The sequence below is a fragment of the Rhynchophorus ferrugineus genome, unplaced genomic scaffold (assembly GCF_030347505.1).
Source record: "Rhynchophorus ferrugineus isolate W39M unplaced genomic scaffold, kcgeb_rfMv2 rfM2, whole genome shotgun sequence".
NCBI classification, from domain to species: domain Eukaryota; kingdom Metazoa; phylum Arthropoda; class Insecta; order Coleoptera; family Curculionidae; genus Rhynchophorus; species Rhynchophorus ferrugineus.
The window spans coordinates 26,165,563-26,182,255 of record NW_027472581.1 but is presented as its reverse complement, the minus strand read 5'-3'; the positions used below and the strand labels follow the sequence as shown (position 1 = coordinate 26,182,255).

General features: G+C 33.1%; 1 protein-coding gene across 2 annotated transcripts in view; it reads right to left on the bottom strand.

Annotated features, from left to right (window-relative positions):
• The window catches only part of LOC143190275 (uncharacterized), a 623,078-nt gene that overhangs the window by 262,964 nt on the left and 343,421 nt on the right, over positions 1–16,693 (bottom strand). For both annotated transcript variants that reach the window (XR_013004201.1, XM_076394480.1), the window contains exon 3: positions 10,069–10,198. Coding sequence is in view for 1 of the 2 variants with exons in the window: in XM_076394480.1 (XP_076250595.1) it covers positions 10,069–10,147 (79 nt within the window). In the remaining variant the exon portion in view is untranslated. The remainder of the gene's footprint in view (positions 1–10,068; positions 10,199–16,693) is intronic.

The following is a 16,693-nucleotide window of genomic DNA, read 5'->3' as shown; positions in this document are numbered from 1 at the left end:
TCTACGGCTTTTCATATGATATGGTTAGAGCTTAAAGAGAAAACTGATCGGCATTTGCACTGAACAACATTCGATTTTTCGTCACATCAGTGTTTAATAATATTATACCCAAATATCTGACTATTTTAGATAAAAAAAATATGTGAAAATTTATATCTACCTCTGAAATTTCGCCATCAGAACCTGACTTGTTTCCAATAGAACTACCTCGGAAGTACACTTTTTCGAATAAACGAATAAATGACGGATTAATTGGCGAGCATTCTTAATATATATATATATATATATATATATATATATATATATATATATATATATATATATATATATATATATATAAAACTAAGCTAAAAAATCTGGTATATTGTTTTCATATACTTATTTAATAAAGGGTAAGTCTCATTGGCCATGTGTCCATTTTACTAATGTTTCTTTTGTAAGAAAATGTAGAACGGCATTGTTGAGGAATTATGTAAAGGGCACCTTATGATTCATAGACCAATCGAGGCGGACGTGGTATCAGGACTGGGCGATGGGAATGCTGATATATATATATATATATATATATATATATATATATATATATATATATATATATATATATATATATATATAAAACTAAGCTAAAAAATCTGGTATATTGTTTTCATATACTTATTTAATAAAGGGTAAGTCTCATTGGCCATGTGTCCATTTTACTAATGTTTCTTTTGTAAGAAAATGTAGAACGGCATTGTTGAGGAATTATGTAAAGGGCACCTTATGATTCATAGACCAATCGAGGCGGACGTGGTATCAGGACTGGGCGACGGGAATGCTGAGATGTATACTTTTGGATATAAATGCCGACGCCTTGACTGGAGATTATAGAGAGATTTAAGAGTTTCTCGAAGAGTATGTTGTTGACGTAAATGATAACCGAATGTTATTGTAATCACCGTTGTAATACTTTGAATAATATATTATCAAAATAGTGACCAATATAATTTTTTGCTGAATATTCGTATTTAATTTACCAAGAAATAAAAAGATTTCCTAGACTTTTTTCATTATCTCATAGTAATATACGTGGTGACTGGTGACTGAATAAATTCATAAACAATCTAAAACTATTTGGAAAATGACCAAATGAAATATTTTAATGCCCATTGTCTAACTAAGAAAAACCCTTCAATATACGGTGGTTCAATCCAATAAAACTCTTCATTTGAATATATTGTTCTTTTTAAATCGTATACAATCAATTATTGACAGACACAAATCTGAAATCGAAAGTGATTTTCGATTCTCCGCACAAAAGAGCGGGACCGAGAAAAAACAACAACGAACCGAACCCGAAAAAAAGCAGCCTTTGTGATTAATTACTCAATAAAACAGAGCTGTCGATAAACTGTGTCCCGGCACAAAACTACGTACGAAAAAAAATTGGGACCAAAGTTACGACAATCGTTCTATCTCCATATTTTTTCCCACATCGGCAATTACGGTGTCAATGCGGGATTGTCTCGTCTAGTTCTTTATCGAACTGAATATTTCAACACGTCGACTGAAAACTTTTAAGTCCGCACTTTGTTTTTGAGGACTACGTTTCATTCAATATAGCAATTCGGCCAAAAAGTCTTATAATTTTTTGGTAATCATACAGTGAATTACATTACTTTAATACTAAAATACAATCAAATAAATAATAGTGTTATTTTAAAAAAAAGTTTGAACGATAATCTAAAGCTACTATGCGAAATTGCCGCTTCTTTTAAATTGTATGATTTGTCACCATTGCGTAACTTCATTTATTATGTTCTAATTATTATCTAATATTTATTGCTATTAATTTCTCATACTCTATTATTTCTATTTATTATTCTTTATTCTTTATGCTCTACGTATTTATCCCTCTATCGCTATATATTTTATTCTATTCTATTTTATTATTTCTTCGACTTCGTCGTATATTCTTCATAATTCTTAAATCATGGCAAATGAAAGATAATAGTTTTATGGTTGCAAATATAAATCATAACTATTTTGTAATCTAAAAACTAACGTCAAAGTGGCTAAAATTATTGATGCATAGCTATGATTTCCAGAAACAAAACTAAAATCAGCCTATTTGATCCAGCAGACTAACGAACAGCATTTCGTTTTTATGTATTTATAGAATATATTAATTGATGAAGACCGTGAAGAGTTGAAACAACCTAAGTTAACTCTTAAGTATGATGGCTTTGACCTTAATCTACATAAAATAACAGTCCTCCATACAGTATCATTTAGATACTCAGTGAATGCAGACACTAACCGAATACCATCAAATACTTTTCGAAATCCATGGCGATGATGCTCCATTATATACCAGTTGTCGGGTTTGGTTTCAATGTTTCAACGAAGGTAGTAAGAATAAAAGATGAAAATCCATCTTAAAGTCCCAAAGAACTTTCAGCTGAAAGCTAATGAATGAACTGTTTTAAGGCATTCACATGCGATGGCCAAAATTACCAAACGGATTGATTGAAATTTATATTTTAAACCCTTTCAACATCGGGGTTTCAGTGGCTTTCAGACAAGAAAAATATTTTTCTGTATACAGTATAGTATACTTGTATTTGGTGTTTGTATGTGTGAAGTTTATTTATGTCAGATTTATTTACTACATTAAAAAATACTCGAAAGACATATGCATTAGTTCGGAATACTTAGATAAGCTATTTTCTAAGATATCAATCTTTTAAAAGTGTGAAACCTTATCTAGAAAACTAGGTGTATTTGGAAATGCGCAACATTTTCAAATAGGTCTTTCCCTCTCTATAAAGAAATACTAATCAGGTGGCGAGAAGAAGAGAGAAGCCATTCTACTTTCTCGGTAAAAGGTACCCAAGGGAGGAGCAATGAGGGATAAAATACGATGTATCCGTCAAATTAGAGACACTCTCCACAGCTTTTACATTGTCTTCATATAGTCTTTGTACAATACACACAATCTCCATTAACACAGAAAAATTAGACACTTGGAACAAGGAGACCACAATTGGTGCCACTTTGACAGTGTGATGTTGTGCGAGTTGTCGCCAGTAATAGTTCATACCCGTCGATCTCTATAATTAATAAGTTTTAGTGTAATTAAACTTTTTAACTTTACCAGTTTTTCTATTTATAATCGGGAAGAAATACACGGTACCACCATATTGTCAGAAAGACCGCAACAAATTGTATAAAATGATGAAAAATGTTTTAATTAATATATATTCTACTAATTATTCTTATATCTTTTAGAGTAAAGACATGCAAGCTGCTAATAAATAACATCATAGAAATATTATGGATAAAACTAAAAATTATCAAATATGTTGTATTTCTAGCCTGTTAATATACAAACAATCTTAATTGAAACAGTTCATCATCTGGATGCTGATCTTATAAACCCAAGACATAAAACTTTCCCTGAAACTATTTATATTATTCGAAGCGACAGGGACGGAATTTCAAATTAAACGGTCCCTTATCAGCGGGTAGCACCTGTTCGAGGTAGACGATAAAATTAAAACCCAAAAATCTCCATTTCTCCACCGACCGATCCGCAATCGAACAGGTCACGAGATGTAAACGGATTTAGGTCGCGCGGGTCCAAACTCCAACTCGTCCGAGATGATCATGGCATGAGTGAGGGGTGGCCATGACGGTCGGACGAATAACGGAACGGAGGAAAAAATCAGCCCTTAAACAACCGTCGATTTATTATGTAAAAAAGCAATCCGGAGACATGGTACTCGCTGAAACGGGATCGCATTTTAAATTATTTGGTTTGTGCGCCCGGGGGATTAGAGGGAGCGGAATCATTTCCATGACTTGAATTTGTTATTATCGTTATCAAATATTTTCTGGGTTTGATTTCTTTGTCTGTATACGGTAGGTTTTCTTTGTGCTTTTTGACAACAAAAAAGAGTAGTTGATATTGACCTACACACCAAACCAGATATACTAAAGTAAAATTCTAAGCTACAGACAACATTATTCATATATTATGAAAAAACGTTTTAATTAATTTTTCGGAATGCTTATATCAAATGCTATAGTTTACTATATGATCAACTGTGATTATTATGCTAGCATGTATGTTGATTTACCGTCTATTAATAAAATATTTTTAACAAGAAAAAATTAGCTGACTTCAGAAATTAAATAAGGTACCCACTTAAAATTAAAAAAAATACTCAAAACTGAATTTTAGCACAATAAAACCATATTAAAATAAAATATGTACATAATAATAGTTGTAATAACAAAATTAAAATAAACAAAGACCTTATTTAACTTATTTACTGCACGAATATTATATTCTACTATATACATAAAATTTAGCTTAATACCAACCTAAACCTAGTTATCTATTTACAATATTATTTTACCTACTACCAAGTGATCACTATGAAATCAGTGCCGAACATAAATAATTATATTTAATATAGATTTGATTTGTTATAAAATTAATTTTTTGTATATATCACAAAATTATATTATTTTTTTGTATTTTTTGGGCTCGGCATCGACTTCAAAGTAATCACTAGCTAGTAGTTAAAATAATTTTGTAAATTGATAAGTAGGTTTAGGTGGCCATTATGCTAAATTGTGTGTATATAGTAGAATATAAATTACATGTAGTAGATAGGTTAAATAAGGTTTTTGATTATTTTATTTAGTTATTACGGCGACTATTATGTACATATTTTATTTTAAAAGGTTTTTTTTTGTTAAAAATCTGAGTTTGATTATTTTCAAATTTTAAGTGAGTACCTCATTTATTTTTTGAAGTCGGGTCAATTCCTTTGTAAAAATATTTAATTTTTCTCTTTTTAGTGTTAGATATTCAATCAGTAAGTTGCACAATTATTTTATTTAATATTACAATGGGTATGCAAAGTAAAGGTGTAGCCCGTATGAGAAAAAGTAGAAATAAATAAACAATGATTGAAAATAAGGAGCGCTTCAGTCTCCGGGGTCCACTACCTAGCCTAGATAATATGACAAATGTTCAATTAAACAACAAACTAAACAACAACAAAAAACATTTGTCCTTGCTGTTCGGAATCGAACCCGCAACCTCCGTTTTGGAGCTAAATGCTTTAAAAATTACACCATAGAATCAGTTGTTTACACTATTTCTACTAGGGCTTATATGCTATAGTTAGTGCTTAAAAAGCAAAATGAATGATTTTTGCACTGAACGACTTCCGATTTTCCATCACATCAGCTCTGCATAACATTATACCAAAATATCTGATTATTTTAGATAAAAATTATGCGAAAACTTTGTACGTGCCCTTGAAATTTGAGCATTTCCCTCGGTTTCTCCCCCACTTCCCTCAACAGATCCTAATTTGGTGTCAATGAGACCACCTCGGACGTGTACTCTTTTGAATTTACCCCTTTTCTCTACTCCTTTGTAACAGTACCACTTCCACAGCGCTACCGTACTTCCTTTACCTAACCTAATATCCTGTCCATTCTCTCGTCGCCCACATGTATCAGTTTAAATCGAAATAAACAAGAATTTCTTCAACCGGTGTTTTTAGTTCCCGTGTGAATTACTTCCACAAAATGGTAGTGAGTGTTCGGAGAAAAAATCGCATCAACAGCCAAACATTCCGATCGATCGACTAGAAGAACATTACCTACAGTTAGTAACCCCGACGTGACTGAAGTGCCTAACAGGTAAACCAGCTCAACATAAGCCACTCGACAGGTGCTCGATACGTGCATGGAAGGATCCAACGAGGAACAGAACCCATCAACATCACATGGTCGACATTATACCAGGAGACTAACGCAATGGACGAAAACCATATAAGTCCATCATGCATAAAATCAACACATGAATACCCTTGCATTACGAAACGAGACACGTAAGGCACCACACTTATAGGTACCCTTTGCCTAATGACTCGAAGGATTTTAAAAAATCTCAACTAGTGGAACACATGGAACTGGTGAGGATTACTGTATGCTATAACAGGTCAATTGAGAAGTCCCCAGCTTATCATAGTAAAACACATGTTTTTGGCAAATTATTTTTTTTATTTAACATAATTCCCTTCAAGGGTGATACACTGATTATAGCGACCCTCCAACTTTTCGATACCATTTTTGTAGTACGATTTGTCCTTTGCTTCAAAATAGGCCTCAGTTTCGGCGATCACCTCTTTATCCGACGAAAATTTCTTCTCAGCGAGCATTTTTTGAGATATGAGAACAGGAAATAGCCGCTGGGAGCCAGATAGAGTACAGTGGATGAGGAAGCAATTCGAAGCCCATTTCATGAATGTTTGCAATCGTTTTCACTGACTTGTGATACGGTGAATTTTCTTGATAAAGTAGCATTTTCGGCGATTCAGACGTCCCAATAACACTATGGAATAGTCGCTGTTGAACTGTATTTTTTCCCTACAAAAAGCAATATTTTATCAACACGTGAAATTCCTTTTTATTTTTTCACAATAATAAAAGTTGCTTCACTCAAAATGCTAAAATTCACAAACTAATGATCCGACAGCTGTCAAATTTATACACGCATCTTTTGAGGGTTAGGGCTAACTAAAAACATATGGATTTAATTCCAGTAGTGCCATCTATGTGTCATGCCGGGGACTTTCCAACAGACCTGCTATATTTGATACATCCGAATTCGAAAGAACCCCAAGCACACAGAAAAGAAATTAAACGCGGCATAATGATAAAAAAACGGCATGACAAGCGAACAAAAACACTTTCAGACTACGGACATCAAACGGCGGGCCAGAAATTAATCTGCGGCCCGGCCGATAATAGAGCGCAAATTAAAACGAATAATCGGCCCCGTCTAATTGTCCGCTACGCGGAAACAAAACGTTTTCGAGTTTCTATTTAGCGGGACAATCCATTCCCGTCGTATTAAAATAGTCGAAATCCACCTCTGGCAGCCAATGACAAAGCCACACACATTTCGGCCGCAGGACCGCAAGTGCCATAAAGATTAGTGGTTTTGATGAATTCGCACTGGCCTAGCCCGGGCCCGGTATCATTTCGTCCGGGCCGTACATTTATTTTCATTGTGTTGTGCGCGTATAATGACGTCGAAGGGAGGTGCGCGGCGTCGAAGGGCGGTTGCGGGAGGCGGTGGTGGTTGAGGGGCGGCTCGACCGGCCCGCCCCGCTTCAGGATTATTAAATGACAGTGATTAATCGACGATTTTTTACTTCGCGACGGGATTATTTTCGCTTAATCACTCGACGGCTTAACTTTTTCCTCGATATAAATTAAAGACTCTATTGGTAGTCCGTCGTTTACTCTCTTCTTTTTCCTCTGGGCTTTTTTTTTGGCCTGGCAGAATATCCGTTTTCTGATTGGAGATTACGTCAGGAAAAAATTGCCTCAAACTGACTGGTTTGGCTGTGTTGATTTTTTTTTCATTAATAAAGACTTCATTGACGATATCGTTCAGAAACGTAGTGAAAATTTAATATCTCGAAAATGAGACTTGTTTAGATATTTATTTTACTTTTAAAGTTCCATTTTTTGAATAAATTAACAATTTATCAGTGATTATAAGTTCGCAGGTTCACTATTATTTGTGCATAGATCTGATATTTTTTTCTAATTGTGTAATCCAAATACTATTATGATTATTTCTGTTTTCTAGCCATAAAACTGCGTCAATGTACTTTTTTTTAGTTACCACTTGGACAGTCGTTCCGTAATTTAGCCAACATACAGAAAAAAATAACGCCTGAAAAACGCCTTGAAAAAAGTAGGGGTTTCGAAAAGACCACCGAAAAAAGGTACCAAGGAATAAAAAATATTATGAAATGTATCAAAAGAGGAAAAAAAGGAAAAAGATTGTGAACCAAATAACCCTCCGGGAAAAGCGAACAATAAGAAACGCACTTTAACTATTATATCGAGAGCGGCAATCTATACGCCAGATATTGTCGACCCAAAAACAAAAAAAAAACACAGACAATAACAAAGTATTAAAAACAGACTCAATTCGATATAGTGAACTAATATAAGGCTATGAGGGCAAAAAAGTAATCTTTACTGAGAAATATGCAATATTTTACACACATTGAATTGAAAAAGTGAATTCATTTTAAGGATTGAGATACAACAAAGATGTTGGATAAATTGAAGATTTTATTGTTAGTCCCTCGTTTACCTAAAACTGACTGGTGTGGCTGTTATTTCTTCTCTTTAATAAAGATTTTATTGGCGATGGTGTTTTGAAACGGAGTGGAAATTTAATATGTCGAAAATGAAGGTTGAATGAAAATATTTTACTGAATAGTCCAACAATTTATTATTATCATTATAAGTTCAGAGATAATTTGAACGTTTTCACGATAAAAAGAATTTTGATGATACGCATTGGCTGTTTATTGACTGTTATTCATGTTTTTCCATTATAGTTTTATAAAGACTATATTTGTTATTTATTGTACCAGGTATACCGGAAAGTGGTAACTGGATTTTCTAACAGATGTCGCTAAGCTTAAGTATTCAATATTATTATTTAACACATTTCTCATGTTTTCTACTGCCATCAAGCTTCAAAGCTATATATGTTCTATTTTGCGAAAGTAACACCGTCGTGGTTTTATACCTGTTTGAAAATGTCAAGTTTCGTGCCTGAATATGTGTCGTTTTTCTTATTTAATTAAAAGAAAAAAACCGCTGAATGTCGTCTTTCTCACAATACATGTCTCATCGTGAGAGATCGAGAATAGCCATGTGTTCGTTCAACTAAAAGCTTGCCATTTAGAATTTGTATGGAAATTATTTATGTGGCTGCACTCAATGCCCATATCATATATATTTTTTACAAATCCTTATTGGATATGTAATGACCCAAGTAGATGAGGAATTTTTGTTACAAAACTTGGCATAAGAATTTGCACTCCAAACCTTCCAAACAGCATAAATAGCAATAATTTTTACAAAACTGTAACAACAGCAAAATATTTATTACCTGCGAACAGCAATGTCACGATTCAAGAAAATCCTGCTAGAGACATTCAACATTATATAAATCAAAGATACAGCTTTTGTACCAGATCACGGGATAGAAACACTAAAATTTTGTGCAGTACATGTAAAAAACCCACTCAAAATGTTCACCAAAACAAACCTAAAACATTTTTATATCATGACTGTAGAAGTAATGATTAAATAATAATTTAATGTCATAATTAATATGTTTTTTAACAATAAACAAACTGTTTAAATTATTAGTTTTATTTTAATATTAATGCATAATAATACATAATGCATAATTTACATAAGTTATCGAAGTTTGACAGTGGGGTATCACATTTACCCTACACGGTCTCAGTGGGGTATCATATTTACTCCACACGGTCTGAAACGTAATTTTTGTAGCACGGTTCCGGAAACGTTAAAAGCGATAATGACTTTCCGGTACATCTAGTACTACTTAACTAAAATAAATTAAAATTTAAATTTGATGTCGCAACGTAGCGCTATAAGTTTTGATGATGTGCATTGGCTGTTATTCATATTCGCTTTTTAGAGTTTAAGGAATATATGTAAAATATATGATTTATGTCGATACAAGAGCCAATGTAGAAAAGAAGAAGAACAACTAGTAGAGGGCGCTGTAATTTCTATCGAGTCTGTTCAAAAATGTATAAAAGACCGGCGATGTAAATAAAATTTCTCTTTTGTTCCAAAGCAATTAATCCAAGTAATTCCGTTAAGCCCCGAATCATAAGTGATTCTTAAATTATAAACTACGGACTATATGTTTAACTATTCATTGTAAATAACAAGTTTACCTTAGCAAAATAAATCAGAAAGGAATTATCGATACACCACGTAAAAGAAAATCATAACACAAACTAAAATCTACAAATTTATATTTTAGTTTCAGCTTTTTAGTCAATGTTTTATACCGTCGTTTTACAATAAAATTATCATAGTATTGTCTCTATAAGGATTTAATTTAACTAATGTTTTAACGATTCTCATGACAATAAAACCGCCTCAGTACCACAAAAAAAATTCTAACCTAAAAATAATTACCTTGTTTAAACGTCGACGTAAATCTCACGGCGGATAGAAGAAAGAGGCAACGAAAGATGTCGGACCATCGAACATCCATAGCGACCGACTTTATTGCTGCTGGTTACATTTCGCCCCAGTCGCGCTGTTCCTGAAACAGAAAGAAAAAAGGAAACGGTGAGAATTAGAGCAAGAGCGAAGAGGGTAAAAGCGAGACGGAGACACGTCTGCTTAATAATTCAGAGTGAAAGACGGACCTGAGCGACGGTCGCCCAAGGCGGGCCAAGTTACATGCAACGAGAATGTTTGAATAGATGTTGGGATGAAAACAAAACAAAAAAAAATTATATGCGGGGATAAAAATAGAAAATGTGCTCCAGTTTTATAAAGACATGTAAGTTGAATACGCTGATGTTTTGTTTTATGGTAGAGGATTGCAGGAATTAAAAAAAAGGTTTAATGTAGGGAAAATTTTATTATTCTTATTTTTTATTTTTGATATGAAACTAATTCCTGACATGAAACTTTAAAAAACTAGCTTTAATATGCAATAACCTTGATTTATATATTTTTAATTCATATCATCCACTACAACCTTACAACAACGCAACCTTGACTTCTATATGTGTGATCAGTTTTCTTTTGTTGGCTACCTGAATGATGACCGAGTGAAACGGAGGGACATGTTTTCTAATAAATAAGAACCCCCAGTGTAGCTTTGTATCGCTGTTCAACCAGTCGCCTCTTCTATTCTTAAATAAATCTGTTTTTAAAGTGAATTAATAGTCTTTGTTATCTAAATTCTTTCACGTTTTATAACTGGCGCAATCGGTAGAACTACGAGGAGGTCATAACAACGCGGTTATCTTTTGAAATCATTTAATTAACCGGAATTAAATTAATTATCTAGAAAAGAGGACAGGTTAACATTGGTTAGGTAATGATTCCGCACTTATTCGAAGCGCTTCTTGGTATAGTTAAATAATATTCGAGCAAAAGTATAGCAACTGAAGCTGTAAAGACACAAAAGGTTGATTGAAGGTGCTCAACGATTCATAACTAAAATGTATTTCAAATAAGGAATATTCGAGTATTCCTTAGTTTCAAGTTCAAGATTACGGTTACCAAAGGCAGACTGACGTTCTTATGAATTATTAATCTACTGGAACTAGGACAGCAGCTTGCAGTTCAGGATGAACGGACATCAAAAGCGGATTGAAGTAAAACTTTTTCAGCCGTAAACTGTTGGAATCTGGAGTCATCAATATTTGTAATACCATTCCATACAGGGGTACCATGGAAATTTGTGTAGAAACAGTGCCATTTCGAATACCTTCCAAGGCCGCCAGTTCAGACGAAGATACAGTTAATACCGTTTCTATACCTGTAGCAGTTCCTTCAGTAAGGGTCTGTTTTCTAACAGATAAAAACCCTCCGTGTCCTTGAATCACCGTTCAACCAGTCGCCTCTTCTTCGCTTGAATTGTATGTTTTAATAAAAATGTCAATACTGTTTTTACATTATTAAAATATGTATGTTTATAATAAGTCTCTTGAGAAGTCCCTTCTCTTCTATGTATTCCTTATCTGTGCGTGGTTAAATATTGTGTCTATTTACTTTGAGGTATGATAGTGATTTAACATATAATATGATAACGGTGTTTTAGCGCTTATTGAAAGTCAGGATTTTCAATCATGGATGCCATCAAATGATGAGTATGAATTTATATTCTATTCAAAGTTTATGTGTATATGCGACATCAAGATGTTTTATGTATTGCCTGTCGCAATCTGTAAATTCGTTTTAGAATCAGACAATGTTTTCCTTTTCATTTTATTCTAGTTAAAAAGAGACCTGATGCTGTTTGATTAGTTCGAAAATGTAAACGAATGAGCCTGTCAATGTCGTCCAGTTGTATAGAGAGGTTATAACTCTAACCTATAAACTATTGTTTTTGTATAATTAACTGTATTGTTACATGTACTATAATGTTAAAAGTACAGTATAATTGATAACATTTTTGTTCAACTATTTTGTTTAGATTAGAATTTTGTTGTATGTCAAAGCCAAACTGTACTAAAACTCAGAGTTGATGCGGCAACATTGCGGAGTTTTGACGTCACAAATTTCGATGACGCATATACAACTAAACTTTGAATACATTATATATTGTTGTTTAAGTATAATTTAATAAAAATAGGATATTCTCAAATAACTTCAAATAATTTCAAGTTAAAAATCAATCAAACAATTCCTGAGTTTTTTGATATTTTGGAATATCGCTTTTCACTAACTAGGCTTTATCTGGACTGGGCCTACTGTTTAACGTAGGCTAGGAACCACTGTCTTCGGCATTGAGCCTATTGAATAAAGAATAATCAGCTTAGAAATCATGCCAGAAGACACCCGGTCTTACTTGTCATGATTAATGGCATAACGCGGATTATTTTTCTTGTCTGATTTTGCACTCTTGTCTTTTGGAAAAGCCAAGCCGGCTCATGACGCTCAAAAAGAACGAAAGCTATATATTAATTATATATTTTAATTTTTCATACAACACATTTTCATTCAATATTATTTTGAAAAAATGATTTATTATTGTACAACTTGACCCTATACTTTTGGCAATATGGCGACACCCGCTCAAAAAGATGAAGTTTGTTTCCTGTTTGATAGCGGTGCGGCGCGGACTTCTAAATTACTAGCCTGTTAACTGTTTGATAACTTGCTGGAAACTCATATTTACACCTCTGTGCCTGAAAATATAATAACAATGAAACATTATACATTTTACTAATAGAAGAAGAGATTAAATAATAATTATATATACATGGATAATAGTTACTTCAACATTCCAAAATTCTCAAAACCTTCGAATTCCACTCAGTCTCCAATTGGTCTCGATTAATATAATAGGTGTCAATTAAAGAAGCTGATTCTTAACTAAGAAACTAAAGCTGATAGAAAATAATTAAATTAAAAATAGGAAAGTAGTCTGATTATAGAAAAAAAAAATAATGATGTCATGTGCCATTGAACCATTGATTTGGAAGTCAAGTGGTCAGTCATGACGACACAGCTAGAAAAAGTTTGTTGGTTCTGTTCAAAAGTTTCTGTTAGATAAAATGACTTATTATTAATTTATTGATTTTATTTTATTCTAGTCATGTGTAATAAGTATTAAAATATGTCCACTTGATATATAAGAGTCTAAAATTTCATGATGCATATACATATTAATAATTATCAAGCAATACCTAACTATATCTAGCTTTCGAGCCGTATTTTTATTTCTTTTCGCAATATGTGTACTTCTATATGACGACTTGTATTTCAAGAAATTAATAAGTAATTTTACTAGTATGTAGACTCAAAAGAACCACATCCTATGATCTTGTGTAGTTGTATAGTGAAGTATACTAAATGATAAAAACACTGAAAAGTGATTTTTGTTTTATTTCAATTGTTTAGGGTCTGTATAACGCCTAGAAGGATTTATTAGTAACTATAAGATAAATATATAAACTATAAGATAGTCAGCAACGCCTGGTAATAATAAACTATTACATTTTTAAAAAAATTATATTTTAAAGTCTCCTTTTTACCAACTGGGGTTTATCTGGACTGGACCTACAGTTTAACGTGGGCTCCGAACCACGGTCTTCAGCATTAAGCTTACCGACTTTAAAAATAATCCCAGAAGATATCCGGTCTTACCCAGCCTAGTTACTGGCGTCACTGCGATCATTTTCCTTGTCGGATTTTACATTCTTGCCTAGGACAATCACAACCATAAATTTACGACCATGCCCCAGCAGAATTCGAACCCGCGGCTATCGCAATAGTAGGAGGATCGTCCTATCCTATCGCCTTTACCATTGCGCCACCAAGCGGGCATTTCTTTTTAATACAATATAGAATAATTATTTGTAAATAATCTCAAGAAAAATTTATTATGACTTGTATCAGATACCGTCGAATCGACCGGGTCCTCGGGTTTTATTATATGTCTTATTCAAATACCGAGGAAAATTCCGATAACAATTAGCGATCAAATTCTCTGCATGCTCAACATAGTCATGACGAATCAAACAACGCGGAAACCAATATAAACGAGCGTCACTCAAGTCAAGCAACACAACACGTTAATAAAAATATCCTGAAGGCAATAATACTTTTTTTATTAGCCCACTGCTCGGCTGCGAAGCCGAATGACGTTCCCCATCGAATCGACCTCTTGATGTAGACGTACTCAGACGTTACTTCCTTCGGCCGCCTCAAATCTCGAAGAGTGTGCCGTAATTTTTCCAGCTGTCCGACGCCCGCCGAAAAATCGATGGCGCACAAAGGGTGATCGTTAAAATTTTACCGGCTTCGACCCTTTTCAAGGCTGCCGGAACGACATTCCGCAAAACGCCGCTCTCTGACAACAGATCCGAACGAATTATTGCTCCGCTAATACGATCATTAAAATAATGAACTCTAACATGGCGGCGCTCTGTCATTGTCTAGGTTCCTTTTTTACCGAACTCACGGCCCCCGTCGAGGGTCATTCTCGATTTGTTAACTCAACCAAAATGATAAATTGATTTTCTTTTTTTTTTGTTAATGTATATATCTCTTCAATTAAGAATTAATCCGTTTAAACTGATGGATGACTTCTCTAAGGATAAAAAAAACCTTAGAGAGAATATTCATTGACGCTGCTAGAATTCAAGTTACATGTGGTCTTAAAGAGATTGGTTTATCAATCAGCCATAAAACTTATTTGAACCTATAGTCTATTCAAAACAGTAGTGACGCACATCATCAATATGTAATTATCGAGAGTTGTAAATTAGTTTTACAGTCAGACAATATCTTCCTCCTCATACTCCTATCTTCTTCAACTGGGAAGCGTTGTTTTAACGGTTTGTTTTAATACACTTCAAATCGCCGCTTGCTATTATTCTGGTTTAAGATACCTAAGCCATTACGAGTCAGTGTCAAAAACTTATTTAACGTTATTTCGAACCGGAATGAGGTAATGAAGTCCCAATCTTGCCAGTACGATGTTTTATAGAGGTAACCGTTTTTACTGTTAAATGTTAATTGCCACGGTTTGTATTGAAAACACTTTTAGCGTGTTGCAGCTATACTGAACATTAGTACGGATACGGTCACTAAAATATTTCAAAAAAAAAGAAACAATATAACCTTAAATTCACAAAGAAGAAGCCGTCTTTATTCGAAACGGCTGACGAATCAAGATCAGCTTGATGTTAGCTGTATCAGAGTTCAAATATACGAACTGTATAAAAATATTAAGTAGTTCTCGCAAATGAAACATAATTTAATACAATTATTTCAGAGAATTGTTAGTCTTGAATGTATCCATAAAAAGCTGAAAGATAAGCTTCATACACTGTTGAGTGATTTAAGATGGATTTAAATGGTGTAAAGACAACACACGAAGCGGTTTAATCGAACCTTCAGACGTTGCTTTTAAAATTATGTATCAATCTGTATCTATCAACTTATATGTTTAGATGAGACATGGATATTTCAGAATGGTACATTGGATGACTCATGGCAAAATGATAATAAATAAAGCGTAAAAACAAAAAAGTAAATTGATTAACATTTATTAATGATTCATTGCAGATATATAGTCCTTCATGCTGGAAATAGTTTTATGTATGTAACAGGTTTTATGGTGCATCAACAAAGACTAATTAAGGAACGGTTTAAAGCAAATAAAATAAGTTTTGAAGAAACCCTGTTAATGAATGAAATATTTCAAATTGTTACTTGGTAAATATAAATGAAAGAATTAATTGCATTTTATCTAATTTATGTTTTTAAAAATAAGCATGAGAAAAGATATATGGTAGATGCGATTACTAAAATGTTATGGCCCCAGAGTATTTACCCTTCCTCTCTATCAATGCATATCTAATTCAATTGAGTTGATATACGGTATTGCAAATAATTATTACAATAGACATTTAGGTCGAGAAGGACATTCCAACCAGGACTGTCTGGATTTATGGAAAAAAGCATAATCGCCAATAACATCTTAGGTTTGGAGAAGCTGGATCAGATACATTGAAAAAGAAATTGACAAATGGTGAAAGCATGAGCAAGTTTTCGATAGATTGTAAAAAAACAACTTAGTTATTTACCTGAGTAGTGATTCTCAAACTGATAGTTATTGAATAAAATTTTATGATTGTTTTTTATGATTCAATGTAGTCAATTATCAGGACAGGGTGATGAAAGAGGAAACAACTATAGGCCAACATATAATTAATAAATGTAGGAAATTGTATTATAGATTGTGAAAGCTTTATGTGCATGTGTGTTATTGTTCAGAATATACATGAATGTTTGGTTAAAATGGATAAGCAGAGAAATAATACTAACTGTTTTGCAGAGACGGCAAATATATTAACGAAAAAAACGCCGCTAAAACTTCACCTATACTAGTTTGGAAAAAAGATTAATATAAATATAATAAAACAACTGTAACCTATAAATTACTGTGGCTGTATAACTAATTACAGTTTTAAGCTATTTGATAATATGTGCACTAGATGTACTATAATGTTAAAATACATTATATTTTATACCATTATTTTTGTTTAATTATTTTAATTAGATTAAG